This window comes from Lycorma delicatula, chromosome 7 (genome assembly GCF_047948215.1).
Source record: "Lycorma delicatula isolate Av1 chromosome 7, ASM4794821v1, whole genome shotgun sequence".
Classification (NCBI taxonomy): domain Eukaryota; kingdom Metazoa; phylum Arthropoda; class Insecta; order Hemiptera; family Fulgoridae; genus Lycorma; species Lycorma delicatula.
This window is the reverse complement of record NC_134461.1, coordinates 110,526,560-110,552,930: the sequence shown is the minus strand read 5'-3', so window position 1 is coordinate 110,552,930 and position 26,371 is coordinate 110,526,560. Positions and strand designations below refer to the sequence as shown.

The window sequence follows — 26,371 nt, the reverse complement described above, 5'->3', positions numbered from 1 at the left end:
AGTTCTCAATTTTCTCAAAATCATTGATACCATTATTACACATCCTCCTCACTCAATACTTGTTTTATCATCATAAATTTATTTTACAAAGTCTAATATATTCAATTATTGTCTTTTGTATCTATTTTAGTAAACAATTCACATAAAGAATAATCAAATCTCACCAACATTACATTCAAAGGATTTTTTTTCGATGTTGGTTTTACAGAGAAAAATCATGCAACAATTTTTTTAATATATTCCATTAAATAATTCTGTTATTTATATAGTATGATAACAAAGGATGGACAACATTCAATATTAGAATGGTACAAACAAGAAGTGTTTTTGTACATAAAGGAAATCTGTAAGTATCAAATATGAATCTAGGAATTGGAAAGATTGTCATAAAACATATTTTTATGACATTTAACACTTTGTGGTAGCAAAATATTGACAATGGAGAATTATAGAAAGAAAGTTAAGTGAGTTTAAGGGATAAAAAGTTATGGGACAAGATTTTACGAAGATTGATCACTTATTAATACATTAAGGTATAATTAACTTTGTATTGGTAAAGTATGTTTCCAAGGTAAAAACATATCTGAAGGTAAAGGTAGGAATTGTATACAAATTAAAAGATTAACACAAAGCAGAAAGGAACAGAGAATACCATCAAACTAGCCAAAAGATGACAGAAAAAATATTATAAAATTTTCAAAAGAAAAAATTTTTTGTAAACTAATAAAAATGTTTAAAATATGCATAACACACAAAGTAAATCAATTACTCAAAGAAAATCTTATTAAAAAGTTAATTGAAACACGTCACTTAACTTAATTATGAACATAAATCATTAAAATTAAGTAAGCAAATTAGGCACGTGTTTATACTTAATCTATTTTTTCATCATAATTCTTTCTACAACTACTATTGTTGAAAATAATTTTCTCTGATGTTTGTTTCTTTTTAACGTAAAAGTTTTGTTTTCAGATAACAAGTAGAAATGAAAAACTTGACACTTTTTTTTACCAAATACTATTTTTAATATTATCTTCTTCTTTTTTCTCATTTCCTTAGAACTAAATAATTTTTCTCAAGTGTGCATTCTTTTCCACCTTTTCAACACTTCTTACATTCTCGATTTCATAATATACTCATGTATAAAACGTTTTATATATATGTTATTGTTATATATTAATGTAATTTCTGTAAGCAGTCTAAATCATAAAAAATTTACTTACATTTGTCAGAGTTCCTTTACCACTTGGCCAGTATTTTGGGTCATTATAAGGATCTGAAGCATAATAAAATAATGGAGATCTGCTACCATGCCTGGAAACCTAAAATATATTCGTATGTTTTGTGCATTAATAAAAACAAGTAATTTAAATAAAAATCATTTCTTGAATAATATTAAGAACAATTTTATTTAAAAAAATAATAATTTAGAAAAGTGTTATATTTAAGTAAAATATTATGTAATTTTACAACTTCTATTTTAATAAATATACTTTCATTTAAATAGCTATAATAAATTGTTTTTCCTTACAAGTTAAGGTTCCAGTTAAAAAATTATTATAATAAAAAATTAATTATATGTAATAATAAACCATATGAAAATCACAAATTAAAATATAATTATGAAACTGAGGAAATAAAGCATTTTTAAATCATACTTTTCATCTCTTTAGCCCGCTGGGTTGGTAAATTCGTCGTCGCAAACCATTTGTTCAGCTAATTCTCAAAATCGAAGGTTCTGAGGTTCAAATCCTAGTAAAAGTTGGTTACTTTTGTATTGATTTGAATAATACGGTGTGGGCGGGAAGTCCCTTTACACTATAATAAATCCAGCTTACTTGGGCTTTACTGCTTCCAAATTTCACCGCTCATATCGCTCACTGTTGCTGGAAGAGGTAGGGAGGTTAAGCAGCGATGCGGATCGTCTGGTATTTTCATTCATGATGGGACGACCTTAGTCGTGTGTGGAACGATAGCGGATACGAGTGCGTTCATCGTAACAACGAGCACTTCAAACAGGCTGTTCGGTGAGCATTAATAATAATCATCCCTGATATGTTGTTGCAGATGAACAAACGGGCATGGAGGAGCATGCTCCTACATTTTTCCTGGAGCAAAGCTCTATGTTCAAAGCACAACTCCTGTGTTTTTAACAGATAACGTGGGTGTGAGGAGGGGTTGCGCACTGTTCATTTTTTTTCTTTTCTTTTTCCTGTTTAGCCTCCGGTAACTACCGTTTAGATAATTCTTCATAGGATGAATGAGGATGATATGTATGAGTGTAGTCTTGTACATTCTCAGTTCGACCATTCCTGAGATGTGTGGTTAATTGAAAACCCAACCACCAAAGAACACCGGTATCCACGATCTAGTATTCAAATCCGTGTAAAAATAACTGGGTTTACTAAGACTTGAACGCTGTAACTCTCGACTTCCAAATCAGCTGATTTGAGAAGACGCGTTAACCACTAGACCAACCCGGTGGGTTTGCGCACTGTTCACTAGTTGAACAAATCACAACCTTCACGAAGTATAAAAAATAATAAATAATTATCTTTCTTACAAAAATATTAATAAATTCATGCAAGTGTTTTCATAAAACATATAGTTAATGATATAAAATAAAATACTGTTATTGGCCATTTAAAAATGATCAATCTATATACTATTACACAGAGAAAGAGGGTTTTTGTTTATTTGTGATAAACGGAAAACTACTCGATCAATCACAATCAAATTTTTAGCCACGTTTCTTGGCATAATTGAGAAGGTGTTTAGATTTATTTCATCTCGAAAAATGTCTAAAATAAATATCATGAAGTTCGTTAGAACTTCGCCGGTAAGAGCCCGCAGAACTAGACGGCACGGCGAAGTCAACGAACTGTTTACAGTTATGACTTAACCTAAAAGTGAAATGAAAATAGGGAAACAATAAAAAATAAGATGAAAACATTATATTTCACTTTAATTAGATTCTTAATAAAGAATACTTCCAATAAATACCTCGAATTTTGTTAGACAACGTTTTTTCTCCATTTGATGAACCGGGGTACCCGAATATATCACTTTTTCTTTTTTTAAACGTGGCTTTACGAATCGTGCTGCTAGGTAACAGTACTTGATAGTACTAGTTATCGTACAAAAAGTTGATAATGTACTTGAAATAATAAAATTTAAAAGAAAATATACTACAGCTTGTTTTAATAGTAAATACTCTTATGTAAATAAAAGTACTGAAGATGAAACAATTTTTTTTTTAATTCTCATAATTTCATTAAAAAACTCATAGCTCATAATAAAACACAAAAACACGAAAGGAAACTGTTGCAAATGTGGCAACAAAGATTTGTTACATAAAACAGAAATAAATTCGATTGGTAAAATATGTATTCTACAATTATAACTATTTGAACTAATTGATGGAAGAATAAAAAAGTTCATTTAATAATAATAATAAAAAGTGTGTCCACGGATACGATAAAAAATCGAGAGTTACACTTTTAAAGTAGTAAGTTCAATATTACATCACGGATCATCGATTCGCGAAGGTCATTATATTAGTTTTATTAAAAAATAAAAAATATAGTATGAAATAATGCCAAAGAAGAATGAAGATATGATTATCAACAAAAAAATTGGCCGAGAGATTCGAAAAGTATGTTTGTTCTAGAAAGGCAATAAATTTTTATGATAAATCCGTAGGATAACAATCAGTAATTCATAAAATAAAATAATAATCTGGCAAAACGCAGCGATGTACAATGAAATTGTAAACTGTATGGTAAGAGTCTCGCAGATATCATTTCTTCCGCTTAAAAAACAAAAATTTCTGTAATATAAATAAAACAGTTTTTTAACAAAATGACACTGATATCAAAAAAGCTAAGACATTACATTTCTATAATCAAAATCTGTTATTAATGCAGAATTTTGTTTGAAAAATATACGTGTTAAATATATGTAATAGACAATATATATATATATATATATATATATATATATATATATATACATACACACACATACACAATAATAGATAATAAACAATGTTTAAGCTTTCCACGTAAGATGCAAAAACTAGAAAAATTTGTTACAAAATTTCATAATTTATTAAAAACAAATAATCATAAGAAATGTATTATTTCTGTAAATGTGATATGAATTACATATAAATGTAATCGGGCCGGTAAGAGTTTTGTAACAAATTTTTCTATTTTTTGATTATATGGAACGCTTAAACATTGTTTATTATCTATTATTTTATATCTATTATCTATTACATACATTTAACATGTATTTTTTTTAAAGAAAATTCTAAATTAAAACAGATTTTTGATAACAGAAAGGTAGTGTCTTACCTTGTTTTGATATCATTTTGTTAAAAACAGTTTTATTTATATTCCAGAAATTTTTGTTTTTTGAGAAGAAATATCTGCGAGACACTTAACGTGCAGTTTACAATTTCATTGTAAATTTTACTTCCTTATACGAAGTAAAGGAAGTATTGTGATCGCGTAAAATTTTGTTTTTCAGATTTCAACGGAAATATCCATTTTGACCACCCCTGAATCCATTTTTGACTAGTTTGCAAGCGTGACGTAACCCTGACATACGTACGAATATAGCTCGCTTACTCAAAAACGATTAGCCGTAGGATATTGAAATTTTGCATTTAAGGCTTTTGTATCATCTAGTTGTGCACCTCCCCTTATGATTGCAATCGATTGAACCAAAAGTGTCCAAAAAAGCCAATAATTCCCCAAAAATGGATTTTATACTTTATCATAATTGCAGTAATAAGCCCACATTGAAAGCTTTGCAACGATACATCGTAAGTGGTACTTATTTCCATTGAACCCAGTGTTATAGCCAAATGAAATATTAATTAACGAAATATTTTGACCTTACAAAATATTTCATAAAATAATATGAAACTGTAGAAATTCAAGCAAGTAATAATTTGGTAGATGAGCATTTGCTATAGCTATTGTATTAAGTTATACAGGTAAAAGATATACCTAATAACAATAATATACATAAATATACCCTGTATTCGGTATAGTGAGTGTTTTAGTCTATCCGATAAACAAGATTTATCTTAGTTAAGGACAATGAATATCTTAACAAAAAAAAAATTCAAAAAAACAAAAAAATATTACAAAAATATATTTGATTACATATAAAAAATGATTTTTTAAAAAGCTTTTATTTAACTAATATTAACATTAAAAAAAAGGAAATAAATTATAAAAACCCTCTAAAAAGTAAAAAATAAGAATTAAATCAAATTGAGAATTTTAAACCAAAAAATATATTAACAAATATAAAAATGCACTGAAAAGTAAAAAATAAATTATAATATCTAATAAATAGCCAATAAATAAATGTAATAATTATTAAATTTTTAAATTAAAAGTAATGAAAATATTTATTTAAATAAAAGCGTGGCGCAGTTTTTATAATTTATTTAAAACTACACATTTATTTTTACAATTAATTTTCATTTTCAATAACGACGCGATGAAGCGGAAAGGTCTGCTGTAACCTCTCCAGTTGAGACTGACTAGCTACAGGTAACAATCTGGGAAAATGCACTCACTCGCTTTCTTTGTATGTGTTCTCACATAGATGAAGTTTATTTTCGAATTCTGCTTGTAATTAAGCCAAATTGAACGCACTCTTTCCGCTAAAAGTTTCATTTTAATTAATTATGAATTTTTATTTAATGAATTCATAATTACGATTACAATTATAATGATGATAATTAATAATTTTTCACATTACCGTCAAAAATTAATAACTTTGGGCAAGATTTCTACATTTAATTTTTATTTTTAATCTTATTGTCCCTTAAAGGTCATCTCGGTGCAAATTTGAACCATCAAAGAATTAAAACTTAAGTTATTTTATTATAGATAAATAAAGTATATACATATACTAAACAACCTCATTAAATAAAAGATATATTTTAAAATACAGCAAATGCCTATAAATACTTAATCGAAAAGATTATTATAAAAACTGCGCCACGCTTTTATTTAACTAAATATTTTCATTACTTTTAATTTTAAAATTTAATAATTATTACATTTATTTATTGGTTATTTATTAGATATTTATATAATTTATTTTTTACTTTTCAATGCATTTTTATATTTGTTAATATATTATATTTTTTGTTTAAAATTTTATTTAATTCTTATTTTTTACATTTTAGAGGATTTTTGTAACTTGTTTCCTTTTTTTATTAATGTACTATAACATTCCTGATCACCTGGTAGGTAAAATATTCCACCAAAATGGCCTGTCCTTTTAAAAATATTTTTTTCTACGTATAAATGTTATTCTGTCTTAACCTCAGCATGCTTCAAGTATATTTTTTCGATATTTATTAAATACAATTTTGAAACGGCCTGACAAAATTTTAAACGGAACTAAATAGTCTGGCTTTTTTATTTTTAAAGTTGAAGGTATCAAAATTTTAAAATGTCTCAAGAATTTTTTTTTGGAAATAAAATTTCTCAAAGTTAAAAATTTAAAGCTTGGCTAGGCCCCACTACCCTTCAGCCAGGTCTTTGATTTTGTATTCAGACAACACAAAAAAAGTGTTATACAAATTTTCACAGTGCTTCAAATACCTACCCTAAAATGTGTAAGAGTTCTCAGACTATGAGGTTTGTTGTTCTGCTACCATTTATCATTTCATGTATTTAATTTCCAATATTAAGACTAATGTTTGTTAGGTACAGAAAGAAGAATACAATTTTCTGTCTACTTTTCTGTTTTGCTTCAATAAAAAACAGATTTTTAAAAGATTTTTTACTTTTTATTGGCTGTATTTACATTAATTTTGTAGTAATTTAATTCAATTAAATTTTTTTTTTGTTAATTTTGTATTTTTTAGTAACTAAATTTGTCTACAAACTTATCTACAAAATTATCCAAAAATTTACAATTATCTGCAAAATAAACTTCTACAAATTTGGTTTGTACATATTCAGCATTAGCATTATGTCATTTAACAAAGCTATTATACTACAAATCTTAAAAAAAACTTGTTTTTTGATACCGAATTTTGTGTTTTATGTCGAATATCTTAAAAACTATTGAAGATACAATTCTGGGATCTGTTTTATCCTACTTCCCAGTTCAAATTACATAAGAAACCACAAACTTTAGTCCTTAATTTGGATCCAAAAAATTATAGTAAAGCTTCTTTTCATTAGAAGAGCTGAAATCTTTCGCACCTAACTCAAAACAATACCGTTTCCGGACCTTGTTTATCCTTTTTCATTATTTTCACTAGTAGAATATGTCATGAAAGTTTCTCCATTTTTTTGTGGTACACTGTATAATGGATGAAACTACATTAACAAAACAAGTATTTATACTTTTTGAAAAAAGGAAAACCAAAATAGGGTGTTTCAAAGAAAATGAAAAAGATCTAAAATTGTTAAATATTCCCAAAGAAATAATTTTTGACAGATAGTCTTTACGAAAAGTAATGGATGAATCTAAATTTTCAGAGAAACTGAAAAAGGAACCACAGTGGATGGACCAAAGAAAGAAGAGAAAAGTTAAAGGAAAGAATAAAAAAGATTTTGAAAAGAAAGAAGAAAGCATGATACGTAGTTGTCCATGCGTAATTCGTTAGGTGGTCCGATCACAAAAAGAATTTAATTATATTAAAAAAAAAAAATAAAATTAATACTAAGAAAAGAAGTTTACTAAGCTTATATGGTTTTGAAAATATTATACCTACAGCAATAACAAATTCTAAAACTGATCCTTGGTCTTCTGTTGATACTGTTCGAAATAAGCTGGTGACTAGAATTCCACAAATTATCACACACACAGTTAATATGCTACCACAGAAAAATAATCTCATGATAGATGTTTTAGCCATTAAAAAATTAATATGAATAACTATATAACATAAAACCAAAACTACAGTGAAATATATCCACACACACATATATATATATATATATATATATATATATATATATATAAGATGTTAAATTTTATAAAAAACTTGAGAGATTTTTTTATGTAATGCAATGATAAGAAATTTATAAGTATTATCATTTTTTTTATATACTATAAAATAAAATTGTTGATAACGTAAGAGCTAATTTTAAATATTTTAATTATGCTATAATAGTAGGGACTGGATATTATAAAATGTATAAACACTACTTCTAGTGGAAAATAATAGTAACTAAAATTTAATGTGTATAATTATGACAGTATTATTATTTTTGTGATTAATTTATTAGTATTTCTATTATTAAAATTCTATAGTAAATTGTTTTAAGTTGAAAAGGTGCATTATTTCCTTGACACTAATAATTTCATTAATAATTATTATTAGTAGGGTAAACATAATTATTTCTTCTTACTGTTAAATACATGAATTAAAATTGTTTTAAATTGAAACAATTGTTTAAATATGAATCCAAAATTTTTACATCAGTCTTCACCTTTTTAGATTGTGGGTCATGTGTAAACATACAGGTTTAGTTACTTAGGAGATGGAAAGACTTATAGAAGGTTAAAATTATAAAGAAAAAAACAAATATTGGAATATAAAAACAAATACTTGATGTAATATATATGAAGAGGATAAAAAATTAGCAAATGATATATATACACATTACCCATTTATTATTTATACATTATATTTTTTCATTAGATATATTTATTTGTAGCTACTACTAAAAGAGTTGTGTATTATATATACCAGCTAGCATATTTACTCACATATTTAAAATTCTCCCTTTGCCACGTAATAGTAATTTTGGTTACTCTGGGGCCAATGGTAACTTACAGGACCCTTTCTGGCCATAGAACAAGGGCAGCTATAATGTGATAGCTGGTCTTGAGTGCAAGCAGTCAGGTCTAGATTTTAGGACTTTTTTAAAGGGATTTATTAATGAAAGAATAAATCATTTTTTTATCAATCCTCCTCTAATTCTAACAGTAACAAATCTGTACTTTTATATAATAACTAGCTCCCAGTCGCAGCTTCGCTCGCGCTATATGGTTACTTGCGTTTCCCATGGTGGTCAATCTTTTTATTTTATATTTATTAGTCAAGTAACCGGAGGCAGGTGCAATCAATCACACATACAGTAACGATGGCAGATCGCATTTCCCGTAGCTCAGTTGTTTCAGTCGAACGGGATTGGGCTGTGTGTATTCGCTTTCCAATCTTACACTTAACACGTAACACACACATGATAAACAAAAGCAGCTATTTATTTATGTTTTTTACCAGCTGTAAAAAATTGTAAATGAATGAATCGTAAAAATTACATATGCATGTGCGCTAAATCAATTGAAACTTAGGAATAACTGTACGTTTAAAACCTCAGCCCTTTTCAAAATTAATCAATTCAAAAAAATGTTAGCTAAAAATTAAATTTTTCTTGAAAATCAGTAATTTTAAAAATTAAATAAGCTTTAAGGAAGAAATAGGAGTGTATTAAATTTCATTGTAAAATTTCGTTATGTCGGAGGTCCAAAAAAATTAGTCTATGTTCACCGCAGGGGTTCAAAGTGTAGGTGTGCAAAATTTTAGACAAATCTGTCCGGTAGAGCTTGAGTTAAGTTAACAGACAGACAAACAAACATTGATTTTTATATATATAGTTTTAGACACATTGACAGCCAATATCTGAAAGTTATCATAAAATGTATGCTAATTTTAAGTGGTACTTATAAATTAAATCATAAACATAATAGTACAAATTTAATGATTCTTAAAACTTATAAATTGTTTAATACTAAGAAGATTTATTTCCTAGAATGTATATAAATAAACTACTCTAGATTAGGAAGTATCTTATCTCATGTCATCCCTTTTGTCATATTTATATTTGTATATTTTCAGTAAAACTTGTATATCTGAGCATGTGATTTTAAACTTTTTCAATTGTTCACTAGTCATTCCTTCTTTCATAACTAGTTATGCAATAAAATGTTTAATGTAACATCATATGACAATATTACATACCACTTCATTTAAGCTAATTTAAATAACACAAGTCATAATTTTAAGTTGTTTATAATAAAGCAAAGCAAAGCATAAATTAGAAAATGCTTTCAATAATTTTTTATAAATAAAAGATCAAACAAAATAATTTTGATAATTCAATGAGAATTGAATGCAGAGTGGTATAGTTTTCATGAATGGTGCCGATTCAATACCTGAGAGCGTATTTACTGAGTTTGTCATAATTTAAAAAAAAACTCTGCAGAAAATATCCAACAACTCTTCCTAGCAAGCTTTAAAATAACATTGTTTTATTATGTTCTTATTGACAAAATGTAACAGGTTAAAACAAAATTGTATCCCTTCTTGAACCTAACACAGTGAAGTATTCAAATATTGATGTAACATTTTTGGATTACTGAAAAAGAATGGCATATAATGATTTAGTCAAAAGCAATAGAAACTACAAGTAATCTATGCATTACAAATAAAGACTTCAGTGCTATCAAGTCATAAAGCCACATAAAACAGTAAAGCAATACTGAAAGAGGATTCTCAACAATTCCCAAAAGATTACACGCTAGCAACTTTTTTATTTCCTGACAACTTCATTGGCAGTATGAAGCCAGCCAATTGATCAACACCATCCACACATTTAGTATAGTCAATAAAAACTGTAGAGATATCTACAGAATACTTTGTGATATTTGAATCTTTTCTCTGTAATATTACAGTCTTCTTTCCATGAAAATTAGAAGTAAAATTAATGCAGCTTTTATCCTGGCAATTGAAAAAGGTTTACCTGCAAGTGGAACATAAAAATCGTTATTATCTATCTCTTTTTTTACTCATCAATTTAACTAGGAGAATTATGAAGTAATACATCCAGTATGTAATTTTGTTTTCAAATATTTCTGGAATTTCACAGAAGTGAAATAATTGTTAATACATTCAGGCCAGGCCTAGTTTTGTTATGAATCTAATTTAGGATTATACTTCAGACAACACACTAGATAAATCAGAGAATAAAAAATACACCTACTGACAGAAATAATATTAAATTATAAATAATATTAATAATAAATATTATTACAATATTATCCAGTCTTACAGAAATACCAACATATTTTCAGAAAAGAAGTATTACTTTAAAAGCAGATGAATTATTCAAGATCTACAGCAAACTAACCAAATAAACAATGACAGAGTACTCTAAAAGTTTACAAATAAATTACAATGACTGCAATAAATACTCTGTCGATTAGAGCGGAACCAGATTTACTTACATGTAAATGCAAAGACTAGACACAAAAATCAAATTTTGTAAGTCACCTCATAGAATCAAGACCAGAATTTGAAATTTACAAACATAAATTATTTGACAGAAGCAACATATTTAGATGAACAAACAACATTGGTCGAACATATAAAATTACGTACTTGTGGACCCTTTTCTAAACCTTTTTAATACAGATGCCATAGCAGCAGTTTTACTGGTTAACTACATTGAAGGCATGAAAATCAACTGATCCTCAAAAACTGAGGAACACACATCTTTATTCGAATATGATACAAAAAAAGCAAGCAAAAGTTGTATAAGTTTCTCGGCTTCAGTTTTATACTGTTTTTCTAAGTTTGATATCTTACTCTGCAATTTTTTCATAGATTACAGATCTGTAAATAGAAATTCATTGAGCATTTCTATCACCCTTAGTTTAATAGAAATGACAAATTAAAGGTCTATAAAAATTAATATGAGTAAAATTAATGTTATGGGATGTTGTATACTTACATTAAAACTTCTTAATAGAGATGGTTTCCTTTTGTAGGTAGCCTTAGTACATTTTGAATTAAAGTCCAACAATAATCAGTCAGCTAGCATATTACACTGCATTTGCCTTTGTAACAGTTTTCAAACACTGAAATACCTTGATGGAAACATTCACCATGCTCATCAGTTACTACCCTACGGTTTGAAGGGAAGAAATTCAGATGTGAATAGGGGAAATGGATTTTTAACAATCTATTATAAATCATGTCTATACATTAATTTACCAGTTTATCAACAATATTCTGGTAATTTTGTGATTTATGGGCATCCAGGAAATTTTTGTATGTCTTTAATGTTGTCCAAGCAGTGAGTTCTACATCGGTTAACACATTGTTAAACATTTCATCATTGACCACTTCCCTTATTTATGGGCCAACAAAATTCCCGTTTTTAATTTTTGCTTTACTTACTTTTGAAAATTTCTGCTGCAATCTTCTGGCAAGAATCCTTGACTGACCTTCTTCATAGTTTTTACAAATATTTCTTATTAATTCCAGTTTGATGTGAAGGAGCAGAAAAAATATTTTTCTGGTTTAACTAGAAGCTCACAAAGTTTTTTTTCACTAAATGTTAGTTTTCACATTTCTTCCATTGTTTTACTACATAATGCTGATCTCTAGCTCAGTTGTTCCATTTACAGATAAAACAACAGTATTATGCAAGCCCTAACTTCATGTCTTACAAAAAAACTATTTTAAATCTCCACACATATTCTGACTACATAATAATAAAAATTATACTTTAAGTATAAATTTAATTATAAAGTATTAATTGTAAATTATACTAATAAACAGTAAAGGTACACATTTTATAATTTAATTTTTCAATAACAGCTGTCATAACATCATACGTTTCTTTCATACTAATTCTATAACAAGTTGCTACAGAAGGATATTTATTAGTTTTGTGAATCAGAACTACTTTTGGTACTTTTTTATTTTCTCCCTCCTTTAAATGTATGCAAGTTTTTCCCTTGGAAATAACTCAAAATAGCAGGAAATATTGATATTAATGATGACCAGGTTAGAGAAATAACCCAATATAACTATTTTTATTTATTTATTTAATAAATATAATCTAACCAAACTTAACCCACGCTCACTAACCTTCACTAATTAACAGTAATGTTTTAAGTATTTAAATAATAAATTCAGTAATTATTGTAATTCTTTATTATTTAATCAAAACATTACTGTTAATTGGTCAAGGTTAGCAAGTGAAGTAAGTGTGGTGATTAGATTATATTTATAAATACATCTATAATTATAACCAATAGTACTTGTATTTTTAATATGTTAATGAAGAGAATATTTAAAATGACCAATATAAAGCAGCATGTTAGTGTAATATTGGGTTATTTCTCCAACCTGGTTATTGTTAGTATCAATGTTTCCTATTATTTTGAGTTATTTCAAAGTGAAAAACTTGCAAACCTTTGGTGCACTCAAAAAATGTGTGCTCCATAGTATCCACAAGTCCACAATAAAAATAATTCAGGAACTCCCTTCTCCAAATCCTGTAGAGGTAGGATCCGAATTCTCCGTGACCTCATTTTCATAAACTTGCCCTAATCATAACATAAGCTCATCAATATTTGTATAGTAAATTAAGTAATTTTCTTAAGCAAGTATTGAGGGAAATCTTTTTGTTGGCTTTGATAACCAGATATTTTTGTAGTTTTTTAAAATTAATTCCAATCCCGAACCTAAAAGTTCAGCTAGATTTTTTTGATAAGTTTTAATTACTTATCTTTTTGACAACTTTAATCAATTAACTCACCTTGTGATATAAAATGTGGCTTACTAGATTGTAATTAAGCCTGAATCATGATTGTCTTTTACATTACTGTTTTCACAAAATAATTTTTCAGGAAAAATTGGCAATTGCAATGAATTCAGTATGAGGTGCACGTTTGAGTTCAGATAGCAATGAAGGATAAAGTAAGTTTGTTTAGACTCTTTAGAAATTCTGGATGTATCAGTTAAACAGAAAATAACTACTGTTAAGTGATCTTTTGGTTCACGCCAAACCATAGACACCAAATGGTAAGGTCTTTCATGTGTCTTTTAGCCATAGCCTAAAGTTTACTGCACATTTACTACATATAGTATGAGGAACACAAGTATTTCCTGATCACCAATTTTACAGTTAAAGGCAATTTATAAGCTTTCTTAATTAAAGGTGTAATGTTTTCCTTATGTAAATTTATAGTGAACTCACCACACTCATAACAAAAACTGTCCAAATCATCTACACTCATTTACACATGTATGAGGCACTCACTTAATACATTTATAGTACTGATTGAAGAGATTATACTGTCAAAAGTAGTAGGTAACAATGCCAATAAACTTGGTGTTGTTTTGAAATGTACAGACATGATGAATCCTGTTCATGTACGCTTCAATAAAGTTATTATTACTTTATTGAAGTATTGTTATATATTACAATTACTTTATCACAATATGTGATGTTTGTGTAATGACTTAAGTTGCTTTATGGTTAATAACTAAATAATAGAGTTAAAAATATATACTGAGCAAATATAAAGTAAAAAACTTAAATGTATAATTACGCACCATGTAATATCAACCTTCTATTTTAAATTTTCTTGGTGCTGCAGCACCATGTTTAATACAATTTTCAGAACTAATAACTTTATTAATTATACAATAACTAATTTTGATCATATTATAAATTAATTTAATCTAAAGGCAGACGCATTATAGAATTTCACAAAAAAAAATTATTGTATGCATTAAATTAAAAATGTGTTTCATATTATAAATAACAAATACACAGTTTTTATGCTTGTCAAAGATATTAGCTATCGTACATTATACAAATATCAGTTTATGTATATGTAATTTAGAAAAATTTTTAATTTCCTAGTGAATATAGCTAACCATTAACCATTATTTTCACAAAATCACAGTTCTTTATTTTAGCAATAAATCATATTACACCCTTTTTTTCACTAAATCTTGTTATTTTTACCATTTTTTTTTTTATATATAAATATGACAAAAAACTAATTTAGGGATCTGTTGATGTACTTTTTTTATCAAGCAATGTAAAAAATAATATTTAAAAGTCAATTACATGACTACCATTTACGTGTGATGTTTTGTACTAATAAATATTACTTACAATACCTAATTCTCATTATTAGTAACATTGCAAAACACTAGTAATTCAAATAACACGAGAATTATTTACTCACACAAAAAATTAGTAAAGTAAGGTTATATTAAACAAACTCTCTTTTCTTTTAATGAGATGTGCTATGATCATTTAGTCCAAATGGAAATTTGTAGTGTATAAAAAACGACATGCCTGACCAGGATTTGAACCCAGGATCTCCAGGTGAAAGGCAGAGATGCTACCACTCACACCACGAGGTTGACAACAACTCTCTTATTTATGTACGGTCACATCCGCAGACAGTTGAAAATAAAAATATGACTGAAAATAACATAAATAGTAAAATTATGAACACGATAAATATCACAAAGAAATAATAAAAATCATATAGAATAGAGAATCAATATGCTACTAGCATTTCACCATTAAAGTAGAGTAAAAATGGAACTAGATACACACACCGAAGTAACTCGTCAAAAAACTTAATAAAACAGGTCAATTCATAATGACAAATTATTTTGCGAGAGGCACTTTTCACCAAAAAAATGGATGAGTTATTTCATCAAGGGAGTTAATAACCAAGTTATATCATCAAAACCCGGTAAAATGGGGTAATGATGTTTTGCCCATCTTTGTGTTAGGTTCAAATTAGTTCATCCAGACAAAAAAAAACTTATGTACATGTGTATTGCACTGCTTTTGGCCTTGTGTCTCAGGACTAACTGAACTGTCACATTGGACTCAAATACTTCTATATATACAAATCCTAATTCAATTTTTTAATATAATTTTTATAATTAAATTTTCTTCAGAAGCACTTTAGAGAAATCATTACTTAGCAAATTTTTTACGTACACTGTATGTATAAACAATACAAAGGTTTTTTTAAAAATCAACCCTTACCTAAAACTGAAATTTTCTTTTTCTAACTCGCTTTTGCTTCAATATTTAAAACAACATTTTTCGTATTTTATACATCAGACTTGGGGTTATCTCTTTTTTCTGTTCATTTCATTTGCGAGATGTGTGGTTAATTAAAAACCAAACCACCAAAGAACACCTGTATCCATGACCTAGTATTCAGATCTGTATAAAAGTAACTGCCTTTACTAGGATTTGAACCTTAGAACTCTTAATTTCAAAATAAGTCCACCACTAGACCAATCCGGTGGGGTCACTTAAGTTATCAAAAAATGTCTCAATTTTTTTAAAAATGTTTCATTCTTATTTTAGCCTTTATTGGAGGGGTGCTAGATTTAGAGAAAACTTTAGCAAATTTGTTAAGTTTAACCTATATATATATATTTTACACAATTTTTTTTTTTTTTTTTAAATTTATTCCCTTCCTCGAAAAATATTGTATTTTTTGTTTTTAATTTTTTTATCAAATAAACTTTATAATGTTCTCTACCTGTAATGTACTCAAAGACTCAAAATAATCTATTTTTTTCATTACCATCATAAAAGTTATTTTTTTATTATTTTCTGTTAGGTTAACTTCTTTTTAAAAAGAAGTTCTTGTTTACTAAGTTGTTTCCACCGAGTAAGGGAGCCTCCAAAATCAAACATTTTTTTATTTGAAATTTTGATGCTTAAATTATATTTTGGAATCATTAAAATCAAATTAATGTGGGAGCCCCAAAATTTCCAAATTGAGAATACAAAAAACAATAAAGTACCGAGGTATTTATTTGTTACAATATTTCTGCTGAGGTGTACAGTGTTGATTTAAGGCTAAAATCCAAGAACAACACAGACAGTAGTTTAATATGGCACAATGTAAATTCTGATTACCAATCTTTCTGCTTGACAATGTCACTAGCAAAGATGACACGGTAGTTGCAGTTTGACATGCATTCCATAGAAAGTTTAATGTGATCCTCTAACTGGCAATAAAATTGTTGGTATCATGATTGGTTTGAAATGATTAGATGTTTGTGTTAAAGAAAAGAGTATGGGATGACTGAGGCCATCTGAAGAAAACGTTGAATGTGTCAGGTAGTCTATCCTGTCTAGTTCTAAAAAAAATCTTTCAGGAATGCTAATCTTTGGCAAGCTGTGAACTAGCAATGCTGGTGATGACAGTGAGGAATGTTTTAGGAAAATGTTTGTAAGCAATCATTCATACTGTTTACAGCTGTTACAGGCTTTGAAGCTAACCGACTACCCTGTGCATGGTGAATTTGCAATTGAAATGTTGCAGCATGAAGGTGACTTTCTTGATCGTATTGTTTTAAGAGAGAGTTTATAATGTGAAAAATCCAAGGAAAATAACTGCCGGAATCAATACAATAAACTTACTCTGATTGTAGCAGTCCCTGAAGGTGAAAAGCATTCATGAATGAGGATGACAGTAACTAATAAAACCCCAAAACAATTACTAAAAATAGTTTTATTTAAATACTAAAATACATTACTACAAAATACAAATATATATATTTGAGTATGTCCAAATAAGACCAGTAGAATACAATAATTCCTCACCTTTCTGTGGTTTTACTCAGATTTTTAATCATGTGGTCCAAAAAAGGAACAATAAAGTCAGTAATAATTTAAAAAATCTTTCTAATTTAGTTTTACATACTTCTTTTTTTATGGCAATAATACAAAAATTAAACTGTATGCAATACTGTTCAACATCAGACTTAATTTCTAGAATTCTACTCCATGGAACAATAATTGTTATATACCATGGAGTAGAACTATACCTGGAAGAATTATGTATAATAGAAGAATTATGGTATAATACTATGTAGTAGAATTATACCATGGAGTAGAACTGAATTATTCACTTGTCAGATTGGCAAGGTTATAAGGAATACAGTTTATTTTAAATTATCTTCATTTTCAGTATGCTTCAAACTGATTTTTTTTTTGTTTTTTACAACTATACAATATATAAAAAATTAATACTACAAACAAATTATCAATAATTTGAATTTTTTTTATATAAAACAATTGTATTTTCGGAAAATTTTCCAACATAATTTAAGTACAAAATATTCAGGTAAAAGTATGCTTTCTTTATGTTATCTAATTTACAATAATTATGTGATGAATTTTATACAACACTAAAGAACCATAAATTGAAATTATATAATGTAAAATGTTATATATTTATAACTTATGTCAATTGATAATTACCATTTAATTAAATAAATTGTAAAGCAGCTTTTTCTAGCAGGTTTCACAATAATTTTTTTTTCTTGTGTATGAAGGATTGCTGTACGAACAGAAGAAATACTACATATACTACATGCATTTTTTTACAAAAACATCTTGTACATAATTCTAACAGAAATATAATGAAAAGAAAAAATACATAAAATGTATTTTAATACATTAAATGAAAAGTAAAATTAAAAAATGTTTAATTTTACAAAACATTTTTTAATTTTACTTTTATTACACTTATATACTGATAGATTTAAGATTATTAATTCAACACTAATTTCTATAAATATGAGAATCTTAATCTGAGAAACACAACTTTCTCTTAATTCATCACATTAAATTTTTTTAGAAAAATATTCTTGTAAACTAATAACTTCATGTAGTTTAACATGATGCATTTTCTTAAAACACTTATGACAAAATATACATATATAAAACTATTTATACTTATGTATTATACAAGTAAACCCTGGTAATTTATATACCCTGTCGACATTTGTCAGTCAGTCAGAACATTTGCATTTAGGTTTGCAGAATAAAGGGCAATAAGTGTATGGAGAAATAAGTTAATTTCTTGTAATAAAAAATAAATAAACCAATAAAATCAGAAAGATATGATAAGAAAGAACTAATGATTTTTTTTAAAGAAAAAATCTGTTAAGAAGTTAAAGAGTTGTTGGTTAATATTATTGAGCAAAAGTTTATTTGAACACTATTCCATTTCAACTACATTATTGTACAACATATTTTTATTGTGAAAGAGAAACATTTAATAAAAAGCTTTTTAATAAAGTATGCTACTGTTAACAGTAATGTACTTATGGCTATTAGATAATGAATAGTATGGTATACATGCTATTCAATTAATTTTCTATAAACACATTATTCTATTCTTTCAATGTCTTTGCTATTTTTTTTTTTACACAGAAATATACTTTAGTGTAAATCTATATAAAATTAAAAAAATTCCATATACACATAAAAATTAAATTAATGAATGGTGAAGTATAACAACTGTATTTACAAATTAAAACAAACATTTTTATAAGCTCATTTCAGGGTCATTAGTTTTTATAAAATACATAATTAGCCTATGTGTGTACTGTGTATGTAGTAAATAATTAAAACAGATGAGAATACTTTTATTTCTAATGAAATCAGGTACTAACAGTTTCAAAATAATCTCTCAAAAAATTTTTAACTATTATTACCAATAATTATAATTAATTATTATTCAAATGCATCCAACTACTTAATTTGGCACTAGTTAATAATACCAAATGTGATGCATATCATTTTTATGCTGCACCAGCCCTTATATGAATTTTTTGTTCATCTCATTTTTACTACCCGACTTCTTTATTTATTCTTTGTATAATCAGTAACTATTTTAGTATCTGTATAGTAATAATACTGTAAAGACTTATTTTAGACAGGACTTAATTTATAATGACTTTTTGACCACTCTGGTATATCCCATCACTCACTTGTGTATTAGTTAATTTTTTTAAAGGTTTGGTATTTAAGACATTTAAACAAGTTGCTTAACATGTTATAAAAATAGGTAACCTGTTCAATCACAACAGCCTTATGATATGTGCTATCATTGAAGTTATTAATCAGAAAACAATGCCTTTCAAGTACCACTTTAATTTCAAAAAAGGGTTGATGGGATAACTTTACCATTCCAGCGAATTCGCAAAGAATATTATATTCTCCAAAAATACACTCAATTTTTATCAAGTCTCAGTTCAGATTCCTATTATCTTTTGAAGAAATATACAATAAAACACAGTTTTTCTTCTTGCTCATAGAAACTATTCAAGTAGGATAAAAACTGATTAAAAGTACAGTAAAAAAGATGACATGCACCAAACAACTTGAGGCAAAAAAAAAACTTCAATGGTGGGACCACTGTTAGAGGTATTGCTTCAGAAGAAATGAAATGATAATTTTCTAGCATATGAAATATCATGCCTGTTTGGGATTCGAAGTTCAGGACCTCTGGATGAAAGACTGAGACACTACCACTTGCTCCACTGAGGTTGGCTGGTGAACTACTTAGAGATCTATATCATGAGGCAAAAAAATAAAAAAACTGATTTAAACTTGAAATAATCAACCATCCAAATCTTGAAATCAGATATAATTTTTAATTAGCACTTCACCAGCTGCTGATGAATGAGGAAAATAACCAAGCCAAACTGGAAATTAATATAGGAAAATGAGAGCAATTTTCTGGGTACAGCTTTACCTTCAAAGAATTGAGCATAACATATTACATATGAGGTCAAAAATCAATTTAAAAAAAAATGGGTAATTTTTCTTTAGCCTGATGAAGTTATATTTAAGTTTCGTAGAGTTTTATTAATAAAAAGATTTTAGATAATTTAAATGTAAAACAAATAGCACTGAATATATATTTTTTAATTATCAAGAATTTATATTCTATTAACTTTAATTAAGTAGATTTAACTACTACCTGATTTGGTTAAAAGTATAATAAAGATTACCAGATTTTTACAAAATAAGCCTTTGCAAAATTGTCAAATCTTTAATTTTATCCAATATTTATAAATTGCATTACTACAAAAATTATCCTTATTAACACTTTGTTTGTCGCAAAAACTATATCAGGACCGCACTTCTTGCACGGAAATAGACTTGTGGTGCTATCTTATAAGCAAGCTAGGTATTCTCATTTGAGTATATTTGCAACAAGTCCTGAATACGCAACTTTTTTGTAGTGCGGTTCAAACACTGTCATGCGCTGTATAATGTAAGTAAATTATAAGTATATTAAAACTTAATATAAAGTATTTTACAATATTCCACTTTCATTTATTCAACACTTTTCTACTAATATTGATTTAGAAAATTAAAATTTCTTCACTTTCTATTTCATCTGTTCTTTCTGTTACAGGGAGAGAAATTACACAGACCCAGAGGATATTTATTATCTCATTAGAGACTTTCAGATGAAGAAAACATTAATATCACAATCTGAAATGTTGTCATTGATGACCTGAATGATATAGTATTTCGAAGTTGAAGCTGTTTAAGAAGAAAACCATCGAAGTGGTTCAGAACAATTCCTGAATAAAGAGAACAAAGATGAGTGTAAAGACACTGAAGAAACAGATCACAGATTTTATGATGGATAAGACCACAATGTTTCCATCATTATCAGCTAAAACAGAATCTAAAAACATTATCTAAGTATTTCTGAGCCCAAAAAATAAAGCATGTATTACTCCTATGGAATTAGATGCTTTCTTATTATTATATTATAGATAAAAATATTGTTTGTTTCTAACTCCAAAAATAATCCTAATCCCAGTGAATTTGTTAAAATAGACAAAATGCTTATTGTGTTTCATGGCAGGTGTGGCTTTATGCAGTACATATCTAAAAATCTAGAAAAATATACAGCAGAACCTTTTATACTTGTACATAAAAATATATTGTGGAAAACAAGTAGATGGGTCCATTTTTCACATCAAATAAGCCAACTGATATAATTAAGAGACTGGTTGAACCAATTCTTTCATCCAAAAGAAATTTAACCACAGACTACTGGTATAGTACTTATGCTGCTGCTTGCTATTTACTTGTAAATAAGTTACCTTTCTTGGTACATTAAGAAATAATACAGAGCAAATATCCCTCCCAGAATTCCAAGTAAACAAATCTAGACAGGTAGATGTAGTTTATTCGACTAAAATAAGACATCTCTTATTTACTATATAACCAAGAAAAAGAAGTCAGTTATATTACTTTCCACAATGCATGACACAGATCAATTGGATGATGAAACCAATAAGCCTGTAGCCGTAACTGAACAAAAGGGGGGTTGATACGGTTGACCAGATGTGCTCAATCTGACAGTACAGCAAAAAAAAAAAAGAGGCGTGGGCCTATGGTTTTTTTTCTAATAACTAGATATATCTGGAATTTCCAAAATACTTTTCCTAACAGAAACCCACAGAAGATTTGCAGACAAAATAAATAATTTATCATTGCAACTGATGGAGGAAAACCTAAAAGTCAGAACTCAAAATTTGACTGTTATCAAAGGATACTTCAAACTGCTACCAGAACCAGAAACAGAATCTGTGCAAAAGAAAATTTGTTACCTTTGTGGGAAACAAAAATATGAAGACAAATGTAACATGCCACAACTGCAAAAGAAATGTCTGCTGGAAATATAGTCTCCATGAAATGACTTGTAATCCATGCCAACGGCAAGGAAGATGAAGATAGATTTGAAATGTATTTTATATGTTTAGTTTGTGTGTCAGTAATTGAATATTAAAAAACACACTTTTTAGACTGGGTTGTACGTTTTTGACATAACAAAAATTATTTGTTTCATTATTATGTAATTTTTTATTTATTTAAAAATAGATAATGTGCATTTCATTTACTGTAGTGTTTTATTAAAAAGAAATCATACTATTATGACCAAAAAAAAATGGTCGGATAGTTATTCCTTGTAAACTTACAAAAATTAATATGTGATCTGAATACCACGACATGCCTGGTAGTGTATCACAAAAAGGCATGCTTGGCAAAGGGTTAATAAAAATTTTTCTTCTGGTCATGACTAGTTCAGGTTGTGCTTATTTTAAAAACTTTCATTTTGTCATCAAACTTTCACTTTTATGACAAGTTGCTTACATAAAATTCCTATTAAGTTTTTAAAATAATGTTTTTTTTAATAAGCAAAACTTTGCTTGCCTTAGCTATCAATGATTTATTCTGTTAACTGTGTGAATGATCAACCCAAATTATCCCATCAATATGAATTGACAATTAACAAAAATTCATAAAAATCATACTGTTGAAAAAATTATAAAGCAATTAATTGAATTTTTAAAAATCCCATGTCATGTTAAATTTTTAAATATAACACAACTAAACGTAATGTAATGAAAACTGTAAATGGTTGTCATAAATTCAAAAAATAATTCAACTAATAATTCCTAATATCACACCAGTTAAACTTGAATGTTTGTTAATTCTATTATAAAAATTTCATACGAAAAAGATATTTATAAATATAAAAATATATTACCTGATAATATTACTAACATTGTATATCTAAAATGGATATATTACACTCTTATATCATTTTACATCACAGCTTTCTTTAAATAAACAAGTAAATTAATTATATTAATGGTAAACTAATAATTTTAAAATTACTCATCTATTTAAGCACAGTAAAACCTATCATTTAACAGTAAAACTAATTTTTATTGGAAATTACAATTGAAGAAAAATTAAGCATAAATAAATTTTGAATTTACATTCAAATATAAAATATATGCTAATCAGTAACCAGCATATTTTTGTGAATACAAAACTTATAATAAAATTGGTGCATGAAAATTGATAGACTACATCATAATAAATGTTAATAAACTAAACATTTTGTGGACAGACGCTTCATCTAAGTGTATAAAGATAAATAATTGTTAAACATAGCCTTCAACATTTAGAGAAATATTTAGCAAAAGATATTGATAAAATTATTAATAAAATTGTACCAAAAAAATCTTACGCTTTTTTCTTTGTTCAAGTATTGTTCTGTAATCATATTCCCTCTTTCTAGTGCTTCATAATCTACTTTTATTCTGTTTGCATAACATGGCCTTAATGAAGATTTCATTACTGCTAATCTTCTCTTAACGCCTGCACCACATATCCTATACTCAATATTCCACTTTTATTTCCGAACTGTTTATGCATATATTTATTACAGACTGCATTTTGTGTTCCATAACCCTTAGTGACTATCAAAAACCTTATTTATGAACTTTGCACGGTATTTTCATCTATTTTCAAAAAACCAGGATGTTAATAGAGGTATTATTGTTATCCTATAAAATATAATACTTGTACCAACTTATTATAAAGCTTTTTAATTAATTATTATTATTTATTATAACCAATGTTTAATCATTTCAATAAACTGTACCATATATACTGACCGAGATTAATTCAATTTCTTCTGAAGTACTAATCTTTTTTTCAAATAAAATCAACCAATATACTGAAAAAGAGAAACTTGCATAAATAATAATTATGTTGTCAATGAGTTTGAATTCTAAATCAAAATCCTTAAAATACAACTTATTTAAAATATATTGGTATAATGTGTATGTTTAGTTTTAATATGACTAACTGCAAATAAAGGATTTAAAATCATTATAACCACCAACTGTTCATTTCCATCCTCACAGTGTACCTCACTTTTTTTTTTTACAGAAAATGAACATATAATTTGTTTCTTAATAAGCTAACTTAAAAAACAAGACTTCAATTTAAGCTCTGGAATACAAGCCAAGCAATTATTTTTACATTTACTTTCTGTTTTGTAATCTCAATTTGTAAGTTTAAGTAATTCAAAAACACACACATGCATGTGTACTTATAATATATGTAATGTGTACTTATATAGTGTAATACTTATGTTTCGACGACTGTCTCAATCGTCTTGTATGCTGTGCCAGCTTGGTGTGGTGCAATAAGAATGGTGAGAAACAAGAGGAGGCTAGAAGCCGTACAGCGTAGGGTTGCGCTACGTATAACAATGGCGTACAGGACGGTTTCCGGGGAGGTAGTACGAGTACTGGCAGGACTACCTCCAGTGAGGTTATTGATTGAGGAACAAAACCAGAGACGTACAGGACTAGCACCACAAGAAGCCAGGCAGCAGCTTACAGCGGCCTGGCAAGAACAGTGGGACACATTGGAGAAAGGGAGGTGGACCTGGAGGCTCATTGCATGGATTGAATCGTGGCAAAGCAGAAGGAATGGAGGCTGAATACTACCTTATACAGCTTCTAACTGGCCACGGCTATTTTGGAGCTTACCTGCACAGATTCTGCCTATGTGCAGACCCTGGGTGTGTCTACTGTGGGGCAGTAGATACCTCCTCAGAGCACACCTTCTTCGACTGTGGAAAGTGGGTGCCACTACGGAGAGACCTTGAGGTCCTCTAACTGACACCAGAAAATATTGTGGAGTATATGCTCAGGGGAGATAGAGAAAGGCTTGCAGTAGCAGAACTAGCCACAAAGATTCTGCGAAAGAAGGAGCAGAGTGGACACCTGAACAGATAGTGAGAAGAAACAGGATGCAACCATGTCTAGGGTGCCATGCCTGACTCAACTCAAATGAGGAGGCGAGGCTCCCCGATAATAACATGCGCACCGTCCAGCAGAACACAGAAGACCAGCAAAAACCTCAGCAAGTGAGGTGTAGGATACTGGACTGGAGAGCGAAGGGAGGACAGACAGCCCTCTGCAGACTGGAGTTCATTCGTGCTTGCATGGACGGGCAACAGTGATGATGCACGGGGACTCTGAGCTTGAAGGCAGCTCCTGGGGCCAACTAATGCTTAGATGCGGTTTCCGGCCTCGAGAGGGTTGGTGAGGTGGAGGTTTAGTCAGCAGGGCGCAGGCTATATACGCTGTAACATCTGCAGAACCTGTTAGCGAGCCTGACACTTTGTCGGTAAATGGGATTACTCCCCTAACCAGAAGGGGAAAAATCTTTTGTATCTACATAAGTATTAAAGAACTTGAAAAATTAATTAAAACTATGATTTCTTACAATTTTTAATAATAAAACAAACATCAATCAGTTTCTAATAATCTCATCAAAAAACTAAAGTGTACGTCTTGGTTCATTATCATAAAATTTTCAATAAGATTAATGTATAATTATAAAATAATACAAACACACTGAATTAGATAATTAGTTTAAATCACAGACAGAAACATACAAAACTAAAATAAAACTGATGGTAAAGCAATACAGTATTACTTTGATATACATAAATTAAATAACAGTATCAGTAGAAATGATTTTTTCCCACTAACAATAATCATGTAAGTAATTAATGGAGTCAGGATTTTTTTTTTTTTTTTTGTTAATATTCAAATAAAAATAATTTTGATAAGTTAATTCAGTCATCATAAAAACCACTTCAGTTTATACTCAGCCAACAATGAAACAGAGTCAACAGTTAGCTGAGAAGATATACCCAATGAAACTAAATAAGAGCTACAATATCCTTTAAAGTATAGTACATTACATACATTCTGAAATTTAACAATTACAAAACAACCCCTATTTACTCTGGTTCCTATTCATCCTAATTTCCAGACTGATTCAGTTATAAGACATTTTAAATGCATTAGATTATTTTTTAC

General features: G+C 28.1%; 2 protein-coding genes across 6 annotated transcripts in view; both read right to left on the bottom strand.

Annotated features, from left to right (window-relative positions):
- LOC142327867 (testicular acid phosphatase homolog) overlaps positions 1 to 7,960 on the bottom strand; it is a 39,169-nt gene extending 31,209 nt beyond the window's left edge. For 2 of the 3 annotated variants that reach the window (XR_012757114.1, XM_075371224.1), the window contains exons 1-2: positions 7,763 to 7,960; positions 1,224 to 1,322 (exon numbers count right to left, since the gene is read on the bottom strand). Coding sequence is in view for 2 of the 3 variants with exons in the window: in XM_075371224.1 (XP_075227339.1) it covers positions 1,224 to 1,322; positions 7,763 to 7,906 (243 nt within the window). In the remaining variant the exon portion in view is untranslated. Of the gene's footprint in view, positions 1 to 1,223; positions 1,323 to 3,003; positions 3,137 to 7,762 lie in introns of those variants that run through there. The other variant, XM_075371225.1, reaches the window with a different exon arrangement.
- Positions 7,961 to 17,348: 9,388 nt separating this feature from the next.
- The window catches only part of LOC142327866 (prostatic acid phosphatase-like), a 54,232-nt gene continuing 45,209 nt past the window's right edge, over positions 17,349 to 26,371 (bottom strand). The window contains exons 8-10 of one of the 3 annotated variants that reach the window (XM_075371223.1): positions 24,143 to 24,204; positions 23,713 to 23,986; positions 17,349 to 18,195 (exon numbers count right to left, since the gene is read on the bottom strand). The gene's annotated coding sequence lies outside the window, so the exon portion shown is untranslated. Of the gene's footprint in view, positions 21,242 to 23,712; positions 23,987 to 24,142; positions 24,205 to 26,371 lie in introns of all 3 variants that reach the window. The other 2 variants (XM_075371221.1, XM_075371222.1) reach the window with 2 other exon arrangements.